This window comes from Amblyraja radiata, chromosome 24 (assembly GCF_010909765.2).
Source record: "Amblyraja radiata isolate CabotCenter1 chromosome 24, sAmbRad1.1.pri, whole genome shotgun sequence".
Classification (NCBI taxonomy): Eukaryota; Metazoa; Chordata; class Chondrichthyes; order Rajiformes; family Rajidae; genus Amblyraja; species Amblyraja radiata.
The window spans coordinates 27,753,217-27,779,421 of record NC_045979.1 but is presented as its reverse complement, the minus strand read 5'-3'; the positions used below and the strand labels follow the sequence as shown (position 1 = coordinate 27,779,421).

Sequence of the window (26,205 nt, the reverse complement as noted above, 5' to 3'; positions counted from 1 at the left end):
ACTAGATGGCAGAGGTTTAAGGTGAGAGGTAAGATTAATGGGGGATCAGACGGAAAATAATAGGTGGTAGCTGTATATATAACGAGCTGTACAGAAAGTGGTAGTAGCAGGTAATATTACAACTTTTAAAATACATTAGAACAGGTACAATAATGCGAAAGATTTAGAGGAACATGTACCAAACACAAGCTAATGGGTAGGAAGGCATTGCAGACGCTGGTTTCAACCGAAGATAGACAAAATGCGGGAGTAACACATTTTGCACAGTAGCATCTCTGGAGTGAAGGAATGGGTGATGTTTCAGGTCGAGACCCTTCTTCAGGCAAATGGGAACAGCTTAGAGAGGCGTCTTGTTTGGCGTGTATTAGTTGGAAAGAACAGCCTGTTCCCATGCAGTGTAAAACCCCAGGATTATTTACGTGATGGAATTAAAATTCATTTATTGCCATGATTAGATTTGAATTCCCATCTTTACACCGTCCAGCAGCATAATCATACCATTAACATTCTGTTATATGGTGTGCAAAATGAGAAAAGGCTTAGTAAGTTGGAATAAACAAGGTATGATGTAACAGAAGCATAGAACAAGGTTTCTGCAACGGGTATGCCAAGTCATCGACAGATCATGTGAACTACTTCTCTGTCCACAGATGGTGCCCAATTCAAATTCTTCCAGCATTTTTAGTATTTTTTCAGATCATAGTCTTTGCCACATACACTCACTCCTACATTCACCAAGTCATTTGCCACCAAAGCTGAAGCATGCGCTAAAAATTTATTGTTGAACAACTACTTCAAGTGGCCAATGCTGGCTGAATGTCACAAAATTGAAGAACAGTTGTTAGGACCGGAAAGAAAATGGAGAGTTATCCTATGGAGATATTTAACGAGGAGCACGGTGATTTTAATTGCACTGAAAAAAACGGTGGAGATTAGCTGAGCAATGAAGGATGCCTTGTTCATTAATTAAGAAACATTGTAATAACTTGGTCTCGAAACAATATTCCAACATTCAAATTTGAGAATCACGTTTGTTTTGCTGGGAAGTGCCATATTATGTTAATTCTTAAATGTTGCAGATTCCAACTTGACTACCGAGTCAAGCTACAAGGAGAAAAAAATTAAGACTTGAAACACAGCGCCCAGGATAAAATACTTTAAGAACCACTGGGGAAATAACTTACTCTATGGACCAAATCATTCTCTAATTATCCTGCTATAAGAAACGCCTGCAAGCACTGTTTATTGGAGAATTCAAGACAGGAAATCTCAACCCAAACAGGGCTTGCTTATACATTGAAAACTTCCAAAAGCATTCCAGACTGAAGAAGATTAATTTACAACTCAGATCTCAAGTCCAGACATAATTCAAATGAGGCACAAGTATGCTGACTTATGAGTTTGTAAAACATGAACCCTGTTCAAGACACAAAGACCAGTGAAGCACAAAGATGAATGAACACCTGACACGGGCACAAGAAAGATCTTCAAAATGTGCTGAATATCCCATCATTTCCTTTGCCTCGATTATTCAAATGTACTATAAGTTTAAGTTTGCATATCAACTGAAAATTCAGGTATATCCAGGTTAATTACTGAATAATTGCCACTTATTTGCATGTTCAAATTCTAGTGCACCAATGTCAATCTATTTTCTGTGAACTAATTCGTTTTACGCAATCTGATGGATAACAGCATGAAGTAATAGCCCATGCAAAAACAGGGAAAAAATTGCTGGAGTAACTCAGGCAGCATCTCTTGAGAACATAGATAATGTTTTGAGTCAGAACCCTTCTTCAGACTGGTACACAAAATTGCTGGGGAAACTCAGCGGGTGCAGCAGCATCTATGGAGCGAAGGAAATAGGCGACGTTTCGGGCCGAAACCCTTCTTCAGACTGATTGTGATGGGGTGGGGGGGGAAATAAGAGAGCTGGAAAAAAGGGGCAGGTCAAATCCTGGCAAGTTCTAGGCGAACACAAGCAAGGGGTAATTTATAAGCAGATGGTTGAACAAAGGCCAGAGATGCAAATTCTAAAGATGCGAGATAATGATACAAAGGGTTGTGAATTATAAAGCCAGAAGATGGAATGAAGACAGAATGGAAGGGGGCCAAGCGCAGCCTCTGTAATCATTTTGCCCAACACTGGCTGTCCGTCTAGGCCTACTGGATATCCCAGATGCTAACCATTTAACTCTTCTTCCCATTTACATACCTTTCTGCCCTGTGCCTCCTCCATTGCCAGAGTGAGGCCAAACTTAAACTGGAGGAACAGCATCTCATATTCTGCCTGGGTAGCTTAAAACTTAACAGTATGTACATTGAATGCTCCAATTTTAGGTAACTTAGCAAAACCCACCCATCTCCTCCTATTCCCCCCCCTCCCTCCATCTCTTCCCTGTACCCCACCCAGACTCGCAACCATTTTTTCCTCCCCCTCCATTTCATTTTCTGGCTTCACAATTGTAACACTTCTATCCTTATCTCTCACCATCAGTCTTTTCATCCCTTGCCTTTGTCCAACCATCTGCCTATCCAAAACTTCCTTCGACTGTATCCACCCATCGCTTGCTGGGCTTTGTCCTGCCCCTCCTCTCTTCCATCTTTCTTCCCTCTCCCATCGCAATCAGTCGGAAGAAGGGACCTGACCCAAAACATCATCTATCCGTGTTCTCCAGGAATGCTGCTTGACCGGCTGAGTTACTCCAGCAATGTATTTTTTTTGTAAACCAGCATCTGCATTTCTTGTTTCTACAAGCAGAAACAGCCCAAAATCATACTGACAAAAGCAGCAAGATCTGATAACATATCAGCAGAATATAACCAGGGAAACTATAACACTGGCAGCATTTAATGCTATACTTACAACAGCAGAACTACTGAGAAAAAAAACTGTCAAGAGCATTCATGATTCAAATTCATCCTTTGTACTTCAATACACCATCTATACTTATCATTCTGCTATTTTTCCGACAGGATTAATCACACCACCCTACTTTATTTTGTCATTGTCCAGCTTACAAGGATCATTTTCGAGTTCCACACATGCAATCCAATCTCAACTGAAGCACCAGTCATGACCCTCCGCACTTCTGCATGAATCTATTCAGTCTCTTTTTTTATCCCTACCTACATCTTACGCAATAGCTACTTCATCCACATCATGCATATCAAACCATACGAAATTTGACAACACCATACTCCGCCCTACCTCAGAATTTCTTGATTCTCCCCAATTCTGTTGATTGGATATCTAACATCATGTGCTGCATTAGTTACAATTTTCTCTCAAAAAACCCTCACAAATAATTATTCCACAGAAGTCCACTACCCTAAGAAATAGAAGCAGGAATAGGCAGTTTGGTTCTAAGCACAGCCACCAAGGGAAACATCAACCCTGCATCTACCCTCAAGCCCACATTGCTCAAATTTTCATCGCACTTCCCCAATCCACTTCCGTGCAAAAATAAATGGTTCCGTTGGAATCTGACTACTCCATACCCTGGTTTTCCACATCACGAGAGTAGCACAACATCATATCTTATCGCCTATATTTAGGCCTTAGCTGATCAAATCTTTAGCCCTCCTTATGTCTAAATTATTCCAATGAACTACAAGCCCATGTCCAATTACAGGCCATCCAGAATTTCAAATCAAAATAGAAACAATGTTTAAGCCTGTAGGTCAAAAAGGATCTGTTCAACTTTAAATGGTATGGAGGTTCCAATGGAACATGCATTTAATACATATTTACCAGTGACAATTTCACAAGGTGATGAATCTGTGAAATTCATTGCCACAAACAGCTGTGGAGACCAAATCATTGGGTATTTTTAAAATAGAGATTGATAAGTTCTTGATTAGTAAGAGTTACGAGGAGAAGGCAGGGGAATGGGGTTAAGGGGGAAACAGATCAACCATTATTGAATGGCTGAGTAGACGCAATGGGCCAAATAGTCTAATTCTGCTCCTATGCACTTATGGACAAAAGCTGGGCCAATCTTGGACTGGAATGACTGCATGTGCATTGTAATAATCATGCTGTATTTCAGTCAGAATAACAATTTTGGGGGGAATTACCAATGAGATTCATAATTTATAATATAATCCAGGATGTGTTGTAGTGCACAATGGTTTAGAGCATCCCAGTTTGTTAACTTGCCCAGTTTGAATATGGCAATTACCATTTTCTGTCATGCCTTTTGGATCGAATCACACTCAGATTTTTTTATGGTTTAGCCAATGGTTGGATGCCCCAGAACCTAGCTAAAAAAGAAATTCCAAGACGACACCATCTTCTCCGGTCATGTTTCTTTGTCAAAATTAAACACGCCGATAACCAACCAGAGGCTGGGTTGAAAGGCTGCGCTCAGTGGGTGCTGCAAGAATTGTTGATTCTAGAGTCCCATAGATGATTCAAGAATAATTCCCACAAACTGGAAGGTGGCCCATGTAATGCCAACATTCAAGAAAAAAGGTAGAGTGAAAATGGAGATAAAACTATAGAAGAGTTAGCCTAACATTGATAGAAGGGAAAATTCTCGAACCTATTGAAGAAACTTTGAAAATAATAACAAGGTTATTTAGAGTAGACATTGATCACGAAAGAAAAACCCATATAATATCTGTTCGTGTCCCAACACTTTAGGGCCAATTTAAAGAGGCCAATTAACATAGAAATCCGCGTGTCCTTGGGATGTGGGAAAAAATGAGAGCACCCGGAGGAAGCCTACATGGTTAAAGGAAAAACATGCAAACTCCACACAGACAGTATCAAGCCCAGGTTTCTGGAACTGCAAGGCAGCATTACTGGCTGTGTCACTGTGCTGCACAGTGAAATAACATCAACCTGAAACATCAACTCTGGTTCTCTCGTCACAGATGCTGCCTGACCTGCTGATTATTTCTCGTGTTCCCCGCTTTTATTGAAGCTCATTAGAATTGTTTGCTTGTTGACCAATCCTTTTCAACTACTCTTCAGTCTGGAGACAAGGGATTTGGGCCAAATTTCTGAAATCAATTTGGGCCAATTTAGATATTAGATTTAGATTAGATAGCCTTTTATTGTCATCCAGACCGAAGTCTGAACGAAATTGAAGCAGTCATACATACAATACAATACAATAAAAAACAACAATAAACACATATTAACATCCACCACAGTGAGTCCACCCAACATCTCCTCACTGTGATGGAGGCAAAAGTCTTAGGGCTGCAGTCTCTTCCCTCCTCTTCTCCTTCTGCGCTGAGGCGATACCCCCCGGGCGATGTTAAAACCTGTCCCGCGGCTCAAACACCGCGGCCCGGGGTAGTCGAAGCTGCCGCTCACCAGACCTGCTGACGCAGCCGCTGGCCCGCGGCCGAACCCCGGTCTCAGGCCACCGCCACCAGAACTGCCGTCCCAGCCCCCGGAGCATCGTTCCAGCCCCGAGCCGGATCGCCCTCACGTGAGTACTGCCACCCTTCTCAGCCTCGCGCCAGGGGCCGCCCCGACTTGGGCAGCACGATCCTCCATCGGGCTGGAAGTCCCCCCGACCGGGCGCCGCTCCTCCCTCAGGCTGGGCCGCCCCGACCGGGCGCCGCTCTCTCCCTCGTGCTGGGGCCGCCCCGAGCTGGGGCGCCTCTTCTCCCTCGGGCTGGGCCGCCCGACCGGGCGCCGCTCCTCCCTCGGGCTGGTACGCCGTACCTCGCCGAGCTCGGCCACTCCGACGGGAGCACCGTTCCTTCCTCGGGCCGGCCGTCACAGCCCCTCACGAAAGCCCTGTTCCAGCCCCGAGCCGGGCCGTCCTCACGGGAGCTAGCTCAGTGCGAGTCCTGGCGGGCTCTGCCTCCTGAGCCTCGAGGTCGCCAGCTCCGCCATTAGGCCTCAGCGCAGACGGAGGCAGAGAAGGGGAATACGACAAAAAAGTCGCATTCCCCCGCAGGGAGAGACAGCAAGGCCCAGTTTCAACCCCCCCCCCCCCCAAAAAACACAAACTAAAAACCAAAACTAGACTGACCAAAACGAAAATAAACAACCCAAAAAACACAAAACAAACAGGACTGCCGGAGAGCCGCTGCAGCCAGAGCCGCGCCGCAACATTTCCTGTCATGTTTACAGCTCCTACGACTGGGATGTGGGATCTTAGCCCAGCAACTGCAGTGTGTGAAGGTCAGACCACCAATTCTCTGATGGAGACCGAAAACCTCAGCAGATCATTTGCTACCTACCAATGATCAACCAATAGGCTCTACTGCAATCCTGATCACCTTGTTCAGCAGAGCATATACTCACCCTGGAAGCTCTGGGGATTGCTCTCCTTGACATAACAGGAAGGAGTCTGCCATTTTTTTCAGGTTCCATCATGAAATTCCTTCCATGGAAATCACAGGAATTTTTGATATTAACACATATTGATAGATCTATGCTGGCTGGTGTGCAAGTTGTGTATTACTTTGGAAGAACTGATAAATTGCTCTCAAATGCAATTACTCCAGTGGTACAAACACCACTCCCAGCTGGCAGAAACCAAGTATGTGCAATGCTCAGAAGGGTCATATAATTTACCATTTCTCATATAGGAAAAAAAACTTTGAATAAAGAAGGAGATGCAAGGCCCAAGGTACATAATTCCTTTCCCATTATTTGGCCGTGATTGATTCACTACAAATATTATTATACTGTTTTTGATAGTATTATTCTTCTCTTGCTTTCTCATGTTTGCCGTTCTATTTTTCAGTCCAATACATATGCATTATTTGCCCTGTCCAACTAAACTGATTAGCATAATACTTTTTTTAAGGTCTGCTTTCAGGCATATCCAGAAGAATGTACAAGAAAATCAAACCAAACATACTTAAAGGAAAACTGTACAAAAGGAGTGCAGTGTTCAGTAAATATTTGATTTAAGAACAGCAAATTATCAACATCAACAATTTAAATATCAAAATAGGGAACAAAGCAGAGTCAAGAAAAAGTTAAAAGTGAACTGCCACCAATTTGAACAGATCACATTTTAAAAAATGTTTTTATTAAAGCTGACAGTGAACCAACATGTGACATGAACTAAATATTATTATATTTATATCATAATGACACTAAATACAATCAATACAACATAAATAAACAGGTCAGGTGAATCAGAAATCACCAAAGAAAGGCAGGACAAGCTTACCTTTTCAACTTTATTGACTAGTGCTTTGTTCACCAACAACAGTGCCTTTACCTTCAGATTTTGAATGCATTTAACCAAAGATCTTAGAGCGGAGCAAGATAGGTCACTCCTGCGAAATACAATGGGCTGACGTGTAGTACGCTCTTTTTAAATGGCTCATAAGCTGTGTTTGAGTTGATTTTGTAGTAACCGTAACCTACCCGACCCGACTCGCAGGGTAATTAACGTTGCGGGGGAAGTTTTTGTGTGTGATATAGGGTTAGATTCATAATTCTGTTAGTTCATAATTCTGTTAATTCTTGTTAAAGAATAAAATGTTTATAAACACACATACATGAATGTGATATAAATGTATATAATCATATAACACACACAATTATATTTCTTCTGATTTTTATATCCAATGATGAACTTTATTTCAGACTAGACAAGGGACATTAAATAAGAAACATTGTAACCCCCCCCCCCCCCGGGCACTCCCTCGCCTCCCCCCACACTACAATGTCTCCCCCCCTCCTATGCCCCTCTCCCCGCTGCCCCAGGCCGCGCACCCCCTCTCCCCGCTGCCCCGGGCCGCGCACTCCTTCTCCCCGGGCCGCGCACCTCTTTGCCCCGGGCCGCGCACCACATATCCCCGGGCCGTGCACCCCCTCTCCCCGGGCCGCGCACTCCCTCTCCCCGCTGCCCCGGGCCGCACACTCCTTCTCCCCGGGCCTCGCACCCCCTCTCCCCATTGCCCCGGGCCGCACACTCCTTCTCCCCGGGCTGCGCACCTCTTTGCCCCGGGCCGCGCACCCCCTCTCCCCGGGCCGCGCACCCCCTCTCCCCGGGCCGCGCACCCCCTCTCCCCGGGCCGCGCACCCCCTCTCCCTGGGCCGCGCACTCCCTCTCCCCGCTGCCCCGGGCCGCGCACTCCTTCTCCCCGCCCCAGTCAAAGACCAAAGCGAAGATACGGGAGCGGAGGCGAAAACAAAGATCCGATCTTTGGCCGGAAGCAACATGGCGGAACAAGATGGCGGAGGCTGGTTGCTAAAATGGATCCTATAATCACCCATGAATCTGCCCATGACCGTACTACACGTTTGCGTGAGAGTAACCCATCTTGCTCCGCTCTAAGATCTTTGCATTTATCTACAAACATTACAATCATGTGCCTGAATCTTGGAGCAACACCATCCTCTTAACTTCAAAGTCAAAGTAGCCTTTATTGTCAAAGTAGCCCATGCAACAGTTCAGGGCATCGATACAAATATGGAAGTCCAAAATGTCCTCTCAGCCAATTCACGAGGATTTTTCAGTTGAGCTCTGACACTGAATTCTAAGTGCAAAATAATGATGGAAGATGTGATGTATATGTAAATGCCAGTGCCCCTTTATATTAAAGTTCAAGTTATTAATTTTGACCAACGTTGAAGGGGGAGATGTAAGGTAATTTAAGGGAAGGAGGAGAATTGTAATTAAAGTAAAGGGGGAGATGTGATGTATATGTAAATGCCAGTGCCCCTTTAATATAAAGGGCTGTGCCTCGTGATCGAGAGCAGGTGACCTTGGAGAAGTGTCTGTGGGTGGAGCAGAATAAATCATACTTACAAGATGTCGGACGTGTTTTCCTTCTGCTTGTGCTAGTCACAACAGGGCCTTACGTGGTCTCAAACATTACAGAAGATAGTCTGCCTTTTCTGTGTTAGATTACATCTGTTGAGGTCTGAGCAAGTCTACAATGAGGACCTCCTCCAATTATAAGCGGGCTTATAGTTAGGTACTGGTACGTGCTGATCACAAAGCAATCTACAGAAATGAATGCTAGTTATTAAGTCAGAAAATCTAAAAAGATTTTGTTACCTGTATTTCATAGAATTAGATCCTATTGTATCATCTATTCATTTGAGCTTTTCCTTTAATATGTTGAATTTCAGTATAGCGTAAAACAGGCCGGTTAAACCATGTCTGTAGTAACTCTTTGTAGAGCAATACACTCAATCCCATTCAACTGAATAGTTTTTACCTTGAAAATTTTCTTCAATTCTCTTTAAAAAGTCACAACCAAATTAACGTCTGTAATACTTTCACAATTCACACCAGATACATGCCACAGGCTGCATTAAAACTTTCCTCACATCCCCACCCACACTTATGCCAATTACTTCAAATCCAAAGCCATTAATCCTTGGATAAAGAGAACAGAATGACCGAAAACTCATTGACACTGTTGCTCTGCCAGAACATTGGTGATCCAGAAGCAAAGAGCCAACCTCACTCGCCCAAAGCACCATTCTGGTATGGGAGAAGCTCTCTGACAATTTAATCAAGAGGCATTGCTCCCCAAAATACTCCCAAGTGCCACCAGACAAATCTCCGTTGGCACCTTTACTAGCTACAAATGTTTAGTTTAAGTTTACATATACAGCATGGAAACAGGCCCTTCAGCACGCTGTGTGCATGCTGACCATTGATCACCCATTCATACCAGTTCTATGTTATCCCACTTTTGCATTAATTCCCTACATACTTCAGACAATTTACAGAGGCCAAATAACCTACAAACTCACACATTATAGGGATGTGGGAGGAAACCAGTGCATCCAGAGGAAATGTGACAATAAACTAAGCTGAAACTGAAACCCACGTGGTCACGTGCAAACTCCATTCAGACAGCATCAGAGGCAGAAATGAATCATTTTCCCCATTAGGAGGCAAACCATAGCAGGTGGTGTACTGCAGGGAAAGGTGATGGGGCCACATACTCTTTATGAATATGGCTTGGATGGGGCAATAACTGCTGGATTTACCGATGACACATAGATAAGAGGAAAGTAGTAGAAGGGAACAGAGGCTTCAATAGAAAATAAACAGTTTATTCGAGTGGGCAAAGGTAGGTAAAGTGAAGTAGAGTTTATTTCACATACATAGAGAAATAAAACACCTGGTAAATGGAACATAATGGAGAGAAAAAATGAGGGTGTGAAGGCCTGCTCATCAAAAGTATATAAAGTGGACGTAGATAAAGTTTTTAAATTTTGTGCCTTGTACCTTTCGAAGAGTCCACCAGGGACTATACTGGAAGTTGGACAATCTTACACTGGACAATTTTTACATTTACCAAGCCAATTGACCAACAACCTTTTACGTCTTTGGAATGTGGGAGGAAACCGAAGATCTCGGAGAAAACCCACGCAGGTCACGGGGAGAACGTACAAACTCCGTACAGACAGTGCCTGTAGTCGGGATCGAACCTGGGTCTCCAGCGCTGCATTTTGCTGTAAGGCAGCAACTCATAGATTCATCTGTCTGGGGGGCGCCATCTTGGGGCACGGCTGCTAGCTAGCAGCTGTCCGTCGTTTTTCACTTTTTTCTTTAATTTTTAGTGAGTTTCAGTGTTTGTTTTTAGGAGGTCTAGACTTTTTTATGTGGTGGGGGGGGGGGGGGGGGGGGGGGGAAGGGGGAAACTACTTTCTAGGTCCCTACCAGGTCGGAGAGGCAGCTTTTCTCCGGGCTGCACCGTCGACCCGTCCTCGCGGCCTACCAGCGGGCCTGGAGCGGCGTTTTCCCGAGGGGACCGCCCAGCACCTCGGCTTCGGCGGCGGCACAGCGCTGGAGCGCTATCGCGGAGCGGAGCAGGCGATGCCTTGCCTGGGTCGCCGCGCTGGAGCTCCGGTGAGCTGAAGACCGCCGATAAAAACATCGCGGAGCTGCGGGTCTGCGGAGCGGGCAGCTGCGGCGCTGACTTCAACATCTGGAGCCTGGGATCTCTCATTGAGATCGCCAGTGGTGGAGCTCCAACCGTCGCGACCTTGTCGGCTTCGGAAGCCGCGGTCTCCGGTAAGGAAGCGGCCGTTCCAGGTGTCCCTAGCCGCTGAGAGGACTCTCCCGACGCCGGAGCACCATCTCCCGGCGAGAACGGCCTGGAACATCGGGCCTCCGCAGAGGCAACTGGAGGCCTCAATTGGCCCGACTATGGGTGAACTGGGGTTGGGGACTGGACATTGTGCCTTCCCCCATAATGGTAACCATTGTGGGGGGATGTTTCTATGTTAAAGATCCTTATTGTTCCGTTTCCAAGATGGCTGCCGGAAGGGAGAGTGAACGCTGGTGCGATTAGCTGCTGCTGCTCTCTCTTTGAATTGTGTCTTTGAATTGTGTATTGCTGATGTCTTCACCATTTATTATTTATTTATTTATTTATTTATCTTTATTTATTTATTTTTATCGTTATTTTTTTGTTTTGTTTCATTCCGCTTACATGTTTTGTATTTTGTTTACTAAATTTTGTAAGGTGTCCTTGAGAGTCTTGAAAGGCGCCCATAAATAAAATGTATTATTATTAACTCTACCGCTGCGCCATTGTGACTTGAGGACTGTGACACATTAGAATTAAAGCCTGGGATAGATTAGCCATGAATGCAGGCCAAGCTTGATGGAACAGGTAAACTACCAGCCCTTCCTTCTTGTGTACTTGTGACAGGGCAGATGTTGAGAGGGCATTTCCTCTTATGGAGAATCTAAAAGTTAATAGCCACTGTTACTAATAAGTGAATCCTTATTTTTAAACAAATATGTGAGGATTTTTTCTCTCTCAGGGGTCTGGAGTGTTTTTAACAATTTTTAAGACACAGCCAGATGGATACATGATTAGCAAGGGTACCAGAGGTAGGCGGAAATGTTCTTCCTTCCAAGACACATCACTTCACACATCTGTATTAACATTTCATCTGCCACATGAATATTCTTTTTATCATGCATCTATGTCTTTGTATCTATCACAATGCACCCAACTCCATTTTGCCCTTGCAATCTGTAATAAAACAAACCTCTACACACCCATGTCCAAAACACACATATATATCAAACAGGAACTGCCCCAAACACCAACTCTTAAATTTCCCTTTAATTCCGAAGACTAGTCAGATCAACCATCTTATTGAATGTCAGAGCCATTTCAGTGTTTCAAGTGACCTACTCCAGCACTAAGCTCATACAAAATTGTGCCAATTCCTCACTTTTGTACAGCATTTATGATACCCAGGATCCATGTTTTTTTCTAAATCATATATTATCCCCCGTTACCTTCAAAGATTTATGCCTATGCAGGCTTTCGATGCTTCCCCTTCTCTAGAATTGCACTATTAAGTCTATTTTGTCTTTATTTGTTCTTCCTTCCAAGATGCATGGAAGACTTCACACATCTGTTTTAAATTTTAATCTGCCACATATTCATTCCATCGTGCCTCTATGCCTTCTAATCTATCACAATGCATCTCAGTCCATATAGCCCTTGCAATCTGTGATAAAATAACCCCCTGCACATACATGTTCAAAGCATTAGTATATAATCAAACAGGCACTGTCACCAACAACAACTCTTGGGTATCACACATACCTACTTCCTTTCAGTCTGAAAAATCTTTTCTTTTTTTTTCCAGGGCTGTTTTCTATTCCCAAACTTCATGGGCTCTAATCCTCCTAACCAGAGACAGACCTAATGCATTATTTTCATCAATCTCTTATCCCATCAAAAATGAATAGGTTACACAAACGTGGTCTGCCTTTAACAAATCAGCGATTGCTTAATCAATTCAGACCTTAAGTGGCTATCAATATTTTGCTGATTTATAATTTCTAGAAGCTTTCTAACCTCCACATTTAAACAGACTGCTTTGACATTGCAGGATGTCCTTGCAACACTTTCCAAAACATCACTGGCACCTCCCTTGTAATAAAGAATGTGTCCACCCATTACAGCCAGCATTTCTGCAGTTCCCATCTCAATTTTTGCAATCATCTTCCTTGGTTTTATAATATGCAATTCCACATTCCGCACTGAGGTTATAGAATCCATTCACTTTTAACCGTGAAGGTTGTAAGGGGTAATTCATAAGGAATTATGGTGCAAAGCAATCTGATGAATCCAGCATTTTAATTCCATCAGTAAGCTTGGGACTTCCACAATTCACAATAAACACAATTAAGTCTTGATCTTGCTCACATTTAAATTGGTAAATGCCAGCAAGATCCTGACAAAATTATTAGCTTTAAATAGTCCTGCCAAAACTTGCCCCTGACGCCTTCATAAACACGTTGTAAACAGGAATATGTTGTGTCTAATCCTACTTTTCTTAAGCTCTATTGCCATTTTTGCCATTGCAATAACTTCTCACAAGGTATCGGCAGCTCACAGCCTTATTTATTACTATTATACCTTTTTTTTAAAATATTTTTTGTTGTAGGCATAGTGCCTGTAAAAATGCAAGACCCTCTTCCCTGGATTCTCCCTCCATTATAGATTAGAAGCATAATTTTTGAACTTCACGACAATATTCTGGATTCTATCTACGAGTACTAAGAAGAAAGGGAATTGCATAGCCCAACAATTCATTACATGTCTGAAGAAGGGTTTCGGCCCAAAACGTCGCCTATTTCCTTCGCTCCATAGATGCTGCTGCACCCGCTGAGTTTCCCCAGCAATTTTGTGTACCTTCCTAATTCATTACATTCAGTTCATTTTCAGATGCATTATACAATTGCAATAAGCCAAATATTTCATAAAATATATAAAATGAACAAATGCAGAGGTAAAAACTGTAGTTCGGCAACGAGTGGCTAATTTGAGAAAAATACATTATCAACAATTAAATGGCTAAGCAATTTGCTTAACCTGTAAAGTTTCACACCTACTTGAGTCAGCACAGAACAATCTAACATGCAATTAGTAAACTACTCAATTCTCATTTTCACTCACCTCAGGTAGTACTGCTTCAAAGCAAACGCTGCATTGGCGCAACCTTTCGGAAAGTTGAACTCCTCCAAAAGATCTGCCCAGAGACCTTTATCTGTAACCTGAAAAATAAATGTAGGCGTATTAAGGTTGTGCATACCAAAAATGAGACCAATTCACATGTTCCTACTAATAATATTAAGTAAATCTTAAAATTACACTGGCAAAATCTATTACAGTAACTAGAGCTTAGCTCGGCTAATTAATATATCATGTGCTGACATTTTCTTTCCATGCATTAGTCAAGATTTCACATCATATTAGAAACATTGATGAGCATAAAATCAAAATTATGGTCTTAGTGGGGTATTTTTTCTTCCTATAAAGCCTCTAACAGGTGTTTTTACTTTCTGTTGAATACAAATCAACTCATATTAAAAGCAAAATACTGCGGAGCCTGGAACTCCAACATTAAAAGCAACATTGCTCTCTAAATCATGCTGCAGTAAGTTCACAATTCTGGTCATGAACTTTAATTGCAACTGAAACAGTGATTATGCCAGAATTGTTTTGCCATATGTTATTTGACCCGAGTATATTCAAATATTTTGTGCTTTTGCATCACATTATACGACATGGAGATTAAAGATTGTAGATGTTAGAATTTGCAGCAAAATACTAACTCAATATGTCAAGCAGCATCTGTGGAGGGAAAGTGACAGTGGACATTTTAGGTCAAAATCTTGTATCAGGAGTACAATAACGATGACAATAAGGTGCATTTCACTGCACCTTCGGGTGTATGTGACGAATAAAATTGACTGACTCCATAGCATCTGGCGTAGGATTCAGTTCAGGCACCTGGGTAACTTGGTATTACACAACTGTGGGTACCACTGCACTGGTTATTCCTACTACACAGAGGCCAAACAAATATTACATATGGCAGAGTATCAATATCAACCTGGAAAAAATAATTTCCATATCAGTGTATCTGTTGTCCTGCTGTAAATGTAGAACCGATTTGTCAAATAACAGTGGTTTATATAATATTCAACTTTTCATTTCATTTTAACAATTTTGAACATTTCAACGAGATCATGCCAAATTCATCTAAACCTGAGGTATTGGTTCAGATGCACTTCAATTTATCTTCATTCCATAAAAATGCATTCCAAGGAATCTATCTGGTGAACTTTCACTGTCGTTTCTTAAGACAATTATATCCTTCCTTTCGCTTATAGCCTTGATCTGTATACAATATTTTAGATGGTCTCAACTAGGCTTGATATAATTACAGCAAAATGGCTCCACTTGAATCCTCTTGCAATAAAGTCCAATGCACCAGTCGTTGATGCTCACTGGATGTACAAGCTCATTTTTAGTGTACAAGGTTATCCAAGTCAAGTCACTTTTATTTCTATAGCACATTTAAAAAACAACTCTCGTTGACCAAAGTGCTTTACATTGGTGGAGGTACTAAGGTTATACAACAGTGGTTCATAGATTAATAGAAACATAGAAACATAAAAAATATGTGCAGGAGGAGGCCATTCGGCCCTTCGAGCCAGCACCACCATTCATTGTGATCATGGCTGATCGTCCCCTATCAATAACCCGTGCCTGCCTTCTCCCCATATCGCTTGATTCCACTAGCCCCTAGAGCTCTATCTAACTCTCTCTTAAATCCATCCAGTGATTTGGCCTCCACTGCCTTCCATGGCAGGGAATTCCATAAATTCACAACTCTCTGGGTGAAAAAGTGTGTTAAGTACACACATAAATACATACATATAGCCCTCCCTCAGAGGACATCAAGAAAGGCTTGAGAGTAAAGATGAGTTTTAAATCTCGACTTAAGAGTCGATGGAGGGACCTCTGAACGCAGAATATCTTTCAAATGTTCATCATTTTAAAAAACTGCCTCTCTTTTTTATACTTGCGCCACGGGCAACAATTTTGAAAGCAACTCTGGGACAGCAAAAGAGATCATTGCCCAAAAGTAGAAATGAGGTGCAGATATGCAGTCATGTTAAAGGGAACAGACAACTTTTGATTGAATTGCAGCTCACAAATTAAGGCAAGGAATAACAGGCAACAGTTGTAAAATTTAGGAGGAAAAGATAGCAGTCATGCTGCAATCATCAGCAAGGAAAACACCACTGGCTTTTTAACCAAGGAACCATATCAAATCTAGTCACTGAGGTTCATGCGAACAAGATGTCCAATAGTTACCACATGGCACAAGGTTTACATTTTGTTCAGTCAATCACCAAAAAAAATAAGATATCATTGCATGAAAGTCTCAGAGGAGCAAATCTCAGCTCAACAGAACTACTACTACCAGGAAGCAAGCGGGTAAGATCATCTCTGACCCCTCTCACCCTGGCCACAAACTCTTTGAATCACTTCCCTCCAGAAGGCGACTCCGGACTGCCAAAGTCAGACATAAAAACACAATTTTTTTCCCACGAGTAGTAGCTCTACTCAATAACCAAAAATCTGTAGCCTCCTTTTGCTCTGGTATTTTATTTAATTCACAAGTTTAATCAATAATGTTTTATTATTAATGTTTAATGTTTTATGTATCCTTCCTAACTGTCACTGTATGTCATGTTGTCACGTGGGCAGTGCACCAAGGCAATTTTCTTGTATGTGAATACTTGGCCAATAAACCTATTCATTATTCATTCATACTACTACTACTCACAAATAACTGCAATTTTATTCCTCAAAATGCCTACTAATAACAATGCCATTAGGCATTAGACATAGTGCAGCAAAGTGTGGAGTCATGCATTTTGGTAGTAGGAATAAAGGCATAGACTAGTTTCTAAATAGGGAGAGAATCCAGAAATCGGAGGTGCAAAGGGACTTGGGAGTGCTGGTGCAGGATTCCCAAAAAGTTACGGTAATCTGCAAGTCGAATCGGTAGTAAAGAAAGCAAACTCAACGCTAGCATTTATTTCAAGAGGGCTTGTATACAAAAACAGGGATGTAATGTTGAGGCTCTAAGGTGCTGGTAAGTCCGCATTTGGAATATTGAGAGCAGTATTGGGTACCATATCTGAGGAAGGATGTGCTAGATCTGGAGAGGGTCCAGAGGAGGTTTACAAGAATGTTCCCAAGAATGAGTAGGTTAACCTATGATGAGCGTTTGTCAGCACTGGGTCTGTACTTGCCGGAGATGAGAAGAATGAGGGGGGGGGGGGACCTCATTGAAACATACAGAATAGTGAAAGGCTTGGATGGAGTGGATGTGGAAAGGATGTCTCCACTAGTGGGAGAGTCTAGGACTGGAGGTCATAGACCCAGAATTTAAGGAAATTCTTTTAGGAAGCAGATGAGGAGAAATTTCTTTAGTCAGAGGGTGGCGAATTTGTGGAATTATTTGCCACAGAAGGTTGTAGAGGCCAAGTCAGTGGATATTTTTACGGCAGAGATAGATAGGTTCTTGATTAGTACAGGTGTCAGTTATGGGGAGAAGGCAGGAGAATGGGGTTAGGAGGGAGATATAGATATCGAGGAGGAGGAGGAGCCATCTTGGTGAACGGCTGCTAGCTAGCAGCCGTCCGTTTTAAATCCGTTTTTTTTATAGTTTTTAGTGAGTCGTTTTTTTGTTTGTAGGGGATATGGTCTTTTAATGTGGGGGGGGTAGGTGTAACTTTATTTCTAGGTCCCTACCTGGTCGGTGTGGCAGCCTTTTCTCCAGGCTGCCCGTCGACCCGTCCTCGTGGCCTACCTGCGGGCTTGGAGCACCGTTTCCTGGCGGGGACAGCCCAGCACCTCGGCCTCGGCGGCGGCACAACGTTGGAGCGCTGGAGCGGGCGATGCCTTGCCTGGGTCGCTGCGCTGGAGCTCTGGCAAGCTGGACCGCCGAGAGCAACATCTCCGGGCTGCGGGTCTGCGGAGCGGAGAGGCGGCGTGCGGCGAGGCGGCAGTGCGGAGAGGCGGCGCCGACTTTATCATCGGGAGCCTGGGAGCTCCAAACCGGAGCGGCCTTGTCGGCTTCGGCAGCCGCGGGCTCCAACCAGGAAGCGGCCGTTCCAGGTGGCCCAGCCGCCGAAAGGACTCTCCCGACGCCAGGGCATGACCACCCGGTGAGAACGGCCAGGGACATCGGGCCTCCGTAGAGGCAATTGCGGTGGCCTCAATAGGCCTGACTTTGGGGTGAACATGGGGTGGGGACTGGACATTGTGCCTTCCTCCACAGTGCTATCCACTGTGGGGGGATGATTTTTTTGTCTAATTGTAGTCCTGTAGGTCTGTGTCCAAGATGGCTGCCGTGAAGAGAGAGTGGACGCTGGCGCGCTTTGGCTGCCGCTGCTCTCTCTTCACACTGTGTTTTTGACTTTCTGTTTTTGGATTGAATTCTGTTTTTAATTTGTGTCTCTGTGATGTCTTTTTTACCTGTTCTATTCCGATTATATGTTTTTATTCCGATTACTATGTAAGGTGTCCTTGAGATGTCTGAAAGGCGCCCATTAAATAAAATGTATTATTATTATTATTATTATTAGCTATGATTGAATGGCAGAGCAGACTTGGTGGACCAATTGACCCAATTCTGCTCCTAACACTTATGACTATTGAAAAACTTACAGCCACCAATGAAAACATTATCCTAACAGTTTTATTTAAATTTGGAGTACATAAAATCAGGTTTTGTCTGTAATTCATGTTTGGAAATCCTCTGCAAATGCCCAAGTAAAGAAAGAGTTATGGGTAATAGTATTAGTTACATTATCTGCATTACCTCTTCTTTAGAAGTGCCTAATCACCAGTACTATACACCGTTAAGCACAATTATTAAACATCTGAATATATGGAAAGTAGACAAAATTGCTTGAGAAACTCAGCGGGTGCAGCAGCATCTATGGAGCGAAGGAAACAGGCAACGTTTCAGGCCGAAACCCTTCATCCTGGTGGTTCATTTTCAGCATATAGTATAAGGGGTAAGAGTGTTGTAAAAACAAGCCTGAAGGCTTTGTGTCTCAATGCAAGGAGCATTCGTAATAAGGTGGATGAGTTGAATGTGCAGATAGCTATTAATGACTATGATATAGTTGGGATCACGGAGACATGGCTCCAGGGTGACCAAGGCTGGGAGCTGAACATCCAGGGATATTCAATATTCAGGAGGGATAGACAGAAAGGGAAAGGAGGTGGGGTAGCGTTGCTGGTTAGAGAGCAGATTAACGCAATAGAAAGGAAGGACATTACCTTTGAGGATGTGGAATCGATATGGGTAGAGCTGCGAAACACTAAGTGGCAGAAAACGCTGGTGGGTGTTGTGTACAGGCCACCTAACAGTAGTAGTGGAGTTCGGGATGGCATCAAACAGGAAATTAGAAATGCGTGCAACAAAGGTAAAACAGTTATAATGGGTGACTTCAATCTACATATAGATTGGGTGAATCAAATTGGCATGGGTGCTGAGGAAGAGGATTTCTTGGAATGTATGCGGGATAGTTCTCTAAACCAACATGTAGAGGAACCAACGAGAGAGCAGGCTATTCTAGACTGGGTATTGAGTAATGAGGAAGGGTTAGTTAGCAGTCTTGTTGTGCGTGGCCCCTTGGGCAAGAGTGACCATAATATGGTTGAGTTCTTCATTAGGATGATTATAGAAACTTACAAAATTCTTAAGGGGTTGGACAGGGTAGATGCAGGAAGATTGCTCCCGATGTTGGGGAAGTCCAGGACAAGGGGTCACAGCTTAAGGATAAGGGGGAAATCCTTTAAAACCGAGATGAGAAGAACTTTTTTCACACAGAGAGTGGTGAATCTCTGGAACTCCCTGCCACAGAGGGTAGTCGAGGCCAGTTCATTGGCTATATTTAAGAGGGAGTTAGATGTGGCCCTTGTGGCTAAGGGGATCAGAGGGTATGGAGAGAAGGCAGGTACGGGATACTGAGTTGGATGATCAGCCATGATCATATTGAATGGCGGTGCAGGCTCGAAGGGCCGAATGGCCTACTCCTGCACCTAATTTCTATGTTTCTATGATGGAGAGTGACATCGTTAATTCAGAAACAAGGGTCCTGAACTTAAAGAAAGGTAACTTTGAGGGTATGAGACGTGAATTGGCCAAGATAGACTGGCGATTGATTCTTAATGGGTTGACATTGGATAGGCAATGGAAGGCATTTAAAGACTGCATGGATAAACTACAACAATTGTTCATCCCAGTTTGGCAAAAAAATAAATCAGGGAAGGTAGTGCATCCGTGGATAACAAGGGAAATCAGGGATAGTATCAAAACCAAAGATGAAGCGTACAAATTAGCCAGAAAAAGCAGCCTACCAGAGGACTGGGGGAAATTCAGAGACCAGCAGAGGAGGACAAAGGGCTTAATTAGGAAAGGGAAAATAGATTATGAAAGAAAACTGGCAGGGAACATAAAAACTGACTGCAAAAGCTTTTATAGATATGTGAAGAGAAAAAGATTAGTTAAAACAAATGTAGGTCCCTTGCAGTCAGAAACGGGTGAATTGATCATGGGGAACAAGGACATGGCAGACCAATTGAATAACTACTTTGGTTCTGTCTTCACTAAGGAAGACATAAATAATCTGCCGGAAATAGCAGGGGACCGGGGGTCAAATGAGATGGAGGAACTGAGTGAAATCCAGGCTAGCCGGGAAGTGGTGTTAGGTAAATTGAATGGATTAAAGGCCGATAAATCCCCAGGGCCAGATAGGCTGCATCCCAGAGTACTTAAGGAAGTAGCCCCAGAAATAGTGGATGCATTAGTGATAATTTTTCAAAACTCTTTAGATTCTGGAGTAGTTCCTGAGGATTGGAGGGTAGCTAATGTAACACCACTTTTTAAAAAGGGAGGGAGAGAGAAAACGGGGAATTACAGACCAGTTAGTCTAACGTCGGTAGTGGGGAAACTGCTAGAATCAGTTATTAAAGATGGGATAGCAGCACATTTGGAAAGTGGTGAAATCATTGGACAAAGTCAGCATGGATTTATGAAAGGTGAATCATGTCTGACGAATCTTATAGAATTTTTCGAGGATGTAACTAGTAGAGTGGATAAGGGAGAACCAGTGGATGTGTTACATCTGGACTTTCAGAAGGCTTTCGACAAGGTCCCACATAAGAGATTAGTATACAAACTTAAAGCACACGGTATTGGGGGTTCAGTATTGATGTGGATCGAGAACTGGCTGGCAGACAGGAAGCAAAGAGTAGGAGTAAACGGGTCCTTTTCTTAATGGCAGGCAGTGACTAGTGGGGTACCGCAAGGCTCAGGCAGCATCTCGGATATGTTTCGGGTCGAGACCCAAGACTGAAGAGGAGTCTTGACCCAAAACGTTATCCATTTCTTCTCGCCAGAAATGCTGCCTGCCCCGCTGAGTTACTCTAGCATTTTTTGGCTATCTTTTGAATTAAAAGTATATTGGATGTTAATATTAAGGGATTTTCTGGTAGTCCAGAAAACCAGGCAATCCAGTACCAAAGTCCCAAGGGTGCCCCATCAGTGGAGTTTTACTGTTTTTTTAATGTAAAATATCCTATGCTTTGTTGCAGGGGCAAAGATATGATCTGTTATGAGTGCACTTAGAATTTACAACAGGCAACCAAAATGAAAAAGGATTGTAATTTGGGATGACCTTGAAGAAAGAGATAGAGATATAGAACGGCTAAGGGAAGTGCTTCTAGGCTTCAGGCCTTGGCAGCAGAATACATTAGCTGTCAATGATGTTGCATTTACATTAAAGAGTGAAAATAGAAGTGTATCAAATCACAGACACTCCAGATGCTAACTAATCTGTTCATAAATTCACAAGTTATAGGAGCTGAATTAGGCCATTTGGCCCATCAAGTCTACTCCACCATTCAGTCATGGCTGATCTATCTTTCCCTCTCAACCTCAGTCTCCTGTCTTCTTCCCAGAACCCTTAACAGCCGCACTAATCAAGAATCTATCAATCTCCGCCTTAGAAATATCCATTGGCTTGGCCTCCATAGCCTTCTGTGGCAGGTTCACCACACTGACTAAAGAAATTCCTCCTCGATCTCCTTTCTAAAGGCAAGTCCTTTTATTCCAAGGCTATAGTCTGGTCATATAATAATGACTCTCACTATCCACAGGAGGAATACTTAATCAGTTAATTTGGGCTCAGAAAGGAATGATGGGTGCTAAACTAATCAGTGAACATTGGGATCAAATGTTTACTGGACAAGATAAACTTGGAGAGAAGACAAAGGTACAAGTGTAGAAAAACCTACTTGCTGTGAGCTCAGAGTGATATGGGGGAGAAACTGTGTTCATCCACATGTCACATCGTCAGAAGAAAAAATTAAATGTCTCAACATTAGATGTGAAGAGTTCACAATTATTGAAAAGTTGAATATTTTTTGGAGCTGCTCGTGTTAGTTGTTAATTGTCCACTATTCATTTCAGAATGTGGCAGGACTGCAATGCAGCACCCCAGCTTCCTCCCCAGATATCAACTTCAACACGCAACTGATAATTGTTTTAAAACTGTTAAAACTACATGGGGAGAATAATGCATTAGTCATGCAAAGGATAACACTAAGTAAGCAAGCAACTTAAACGGCACTGCAAGTCTAATGAAGCCTGTCACCAAAAATGCTTCCTTTCTTTAATTCTGTGATCAAATGCCATTTCAGTAATATGATCTTATAATGGGGTATTCCTGCATAAACGTTTGAACCCTTGGGTTATGTGCTAACCAAAACCAAAAAACATAAACCTCATCTCATTAAACTGTCTCCATCCATGGTGAACACCATCTGTTAATTTGTTATAGTCCAAAGTCACAAAAGAATCAAAAAGTGTATATTAATGGTTTGCCATGCTGGATGCATACTATTAGGCAAAATAAAAGTATTGGAATAACTCAGTGGGTCATGCTGTAACTCTGGAGAACATGGATAGGTGGGGCTTTGGGTTGGGACTCTTCTTTTCACCCTGAAACATGGCGGCTTGACCCACCGAGTTAGTCCAATACTTTTTTTTTGTAAACCAGCATCTGCAGTCCTTGTGTCTGCATACTATTATGTTGTCTTTACAGTTTACTATAGAAACAAAGAACTGCAGATGTTGGTAGGTGATGTTTCGGATCGGTCTGAAGAAGGGTCCTGACCAAAAACGTCACCCATTCTTTTTCTCCGGAGATGCGGCCTGACTCGCTGGGTTACTCCAGCACTTTGTGTCTATCTTTTACATTTTACCAGGCAGCATTCTTCACTTGCTTCCAGCCTCCAGGCAAGATCCTGTATGAAACTAGTGAACTGGATCCACCAAAAATTCAGCATTTGGCTTAATCACACAGAAAAAGAAAGATGAAAAACAGCATCAGTGCTAAAAGCACAAATTTCTTTCCTGATTGATCATCCCAATTGCAATCTGAAATACTTTTCACCCTTGTCACATAAAGCCTTACCAAAAGATGCAAAAAGCCTAAAATCAGATGACCCCCCCAGCCAATTCCATCGCAATCCACAAGGATTGTAGGCATTTGTGGTCAAACCACAAATGCCTACAATTCATTAAATTATCTGTGGCATAGGAGTTTATTTATAGCCTTCAGTGCAACCAACCATCCACACTTAAAACGTCAACAGTATAGGACTCGTGTCTTTCCCAGCACACCCATTATAACATTGGGCAGGAATTAAATTCCCACTGACTGTGCAAGTTACAACTCAGATTTAATAAATGACAATGGAGCAGTTCAGCATTATGTGGTGCCTTTGAGAGATTACAGTAACTTTAAAATAACATAATAACTTTCCACTTTTGCCTCATCTCTGCACTACAATCCAAGATTTGCATACCGATCACCAGTTTGAGGGCCAATCTGTCCACGATCCATTAAGTCACAGCTGACCCAATTACAGCCGGTGGTTCATTAGCTGACATCTGATGGTAAATGAGCAACGGCAGCATCTCTGGAGAGAAGCAATAGGAGACCCTTCTTTCAGACTGAAGAGTCTCGACACAAAACATCACCCATTGCTTCTCTCCAGAGATGCTGCCGGTCCCGCTGAGTTACTCCTGCATTTTGCATCCATCTTCAAATGACGTCACGCGCTCCAGACGGCTGTGCGGTCGAATGAAGTCGGGCGCGACCTTCGCGCCTCAACGCGACCACAAGTTTAGCCAAGGACACGTAAGTGGGACAGGCCCTTGATTCTTTTCCCACCTGAACCTCTACCAGCAATGTCATGCCCTTTGCAATTATTGAAACTGTTTAATCACCCGAAATGCAATTAAAATGTGGCTTTGCAAAAAAGTTACACTGATATAGACAGAAGGGAAGTTTGATATCAGCTGAAATCTTGTTTGTTCAGGATGGGGGCAACAATTGAAATCTGTGTTTATTTTTAATTTTTTGCTTTAAAGAAAGGCCTCTGAGCCAGGGAAGGGAAGAATGACTTGCTCAGTTACCAGCAGAAGCCAACCGAGGCAGACTCTAATCAGGGAAAGATGACCTTGCCAGTCGCAGTAGGTCGCGTTTCACTGCCCATCTTTTTTTGCTTGGATTATTAAGGTTCTTCTAATGTTTTATTTTACTCAACCCTGACTATTTAACACTTCCAATGTCTCTGCAAGGGAACTAGACATTGATCCTTTTTTGGTCCTGCTTTTGAAATTCAGAGTCTTGTAACTATCAAAACCTACTGTCCCAAAGGGTGAGTGTTAGGGAAGAGATACGATTGACCTTCATAAATACATCTCTCTCTCTCTCACTTATTATTCATTTAAGGGATGTGAGTGAGCTTCACAAGCCGAGCCCTTCTGGACCAAACACTGATGGGATTTTAGAGTGCTGCTCATTGCACCTCAAACTCCCAATGCTACTCAAGTCTCATTCACATTGGCCAAGAACTACCAACCATTAACTCAAAGCAACATCCAACTGGAATCAGCAGAAGAACACCATTGTGCCAAAAGCAGATACACAAAAACACCATTAACAATATTTGTCGCCCAACTTCAAAACAACAAATGCTTGATTTCGCTTCTCAAAATAATAGTCACTAATTGCGTGACCAACGTGTTTAGAAAAGTCTTCACCCTCCTTGCACTTCAACAAGCGATCAGCTCCTCAGAAAACTATGGGCAAATGACGATTATGATATGGCACAAAGTGGTTTTCAACTCCCTAAAGTGAAGGTCGTCTCGTAAGATAGAAGGAAACTGGAAAACATTGACGTCAGACTGGGAACATCTGCAATGCCAGGGAGCATCCAACTGTCCAGAGACCACACTAAATTCCATGCCCTCACATCTTTAATAAAACTCATACAGGAGTGATAGAAATATAGAAAACAGGTGCAGCAGAAGGCCATTCAGCCCTTCAAGCCAGTATCACCATTCAATATGATCATTTCTGATCATCCTAAATCTGTACCCCGTCCCTGCTTTCTCCCCATATCCTTTGATTCTGTGATAACCAGACAATTCTGCGATAATGTTGATTTTTACTCGCGGAGATTTTTTATCATGCTGAAAAATTTTCCGCGACCTAGCTGAGGCCACAAGTATTCGGGAACTTCCCTCGAGCATGAAGGAGAGTTCCAGTGACCTCATAGGACCTCCTAGGAACTCGTGTCGACCCTGCTGCGAGTTTGAGTCAAGGTCAAATTTGTCTAAACTCGCAGATTCGGTCATCGCAGTGGGACAGCCCCTTAAAGATTCTTAAAAAAGTTGAAAATATATTCAATTTCTGTATTCTCTCAAAAGCTACTGCACAAAAACAGCGACTACAACCAAATTCTGCAAAGTTGTGTCAGCCTTCCATTTGAACAATTTGAAAGCCAAAGGAGAAATTGATATTCAGTGTAGGAAGGAACTGCAGATGCTGGTTTAAACAGACAATAGACACAAAAAGCTGTAGCAACTCAGCGGGACAAGCAGCATCTCTGGAGATGCTACATTTTTTAAGCAGCAAGATGAAACAGGAAGTCGGGCTGATTTTTTTTAAAATCCGTTTTTTACAACGGTAATCCGTACATTCGTATTCTTATCGCATTTCCGTACAAAATACGGAAAATCCGTACTACTTGGCAGCTCTGTTTTTCACTCCTACTTCAATCAGCCTGACGGGTCCCAACCTGAAATATCACTTATGCATGTTCTCCAGAGATGCTACCCGACCTGCTGAATTACTTCAGCACTGTCTTTCTTTGTATACCAGCATCTACAGTTCCTCATGTCTGAGACTTCCTGTGCAACTAACCTCTCTGGAAAAGAATATAGCAGTGTTCACTCCTTTGATACCTGTATTCATATGGTGGTACTGAGGTATGATTTAAAATGTGTTCAAGAAGGAACTGCAGATGCTGGAAAAT

At 42.9% G+C, this 26,205-nt stretch overlaps 1 protein-coding gene across 1 annotated transcript in view; it reads right to left on the bottom strand.

Annotated features, from left to right (window-relative positions):
- Positions 1-26,205, bottom strand: part of LOC116986938 (AT-rich interactive domain-containing protein 2-like) — a 196,672-nt gene that overhangs the window by 118,894 nt on the left and 51,573 nt on the right. Inside the window, exon 3 of the mRNA XM_033042763.1 lies at positions 13,891-13,988. Coding sequence (XP_032898654.1) covers positions 13,891-13,988 — 98 coding nt within the window. The remainder of the gene's footprint in view (positions 1-13,890; positions 13,989-26,205) is intronic.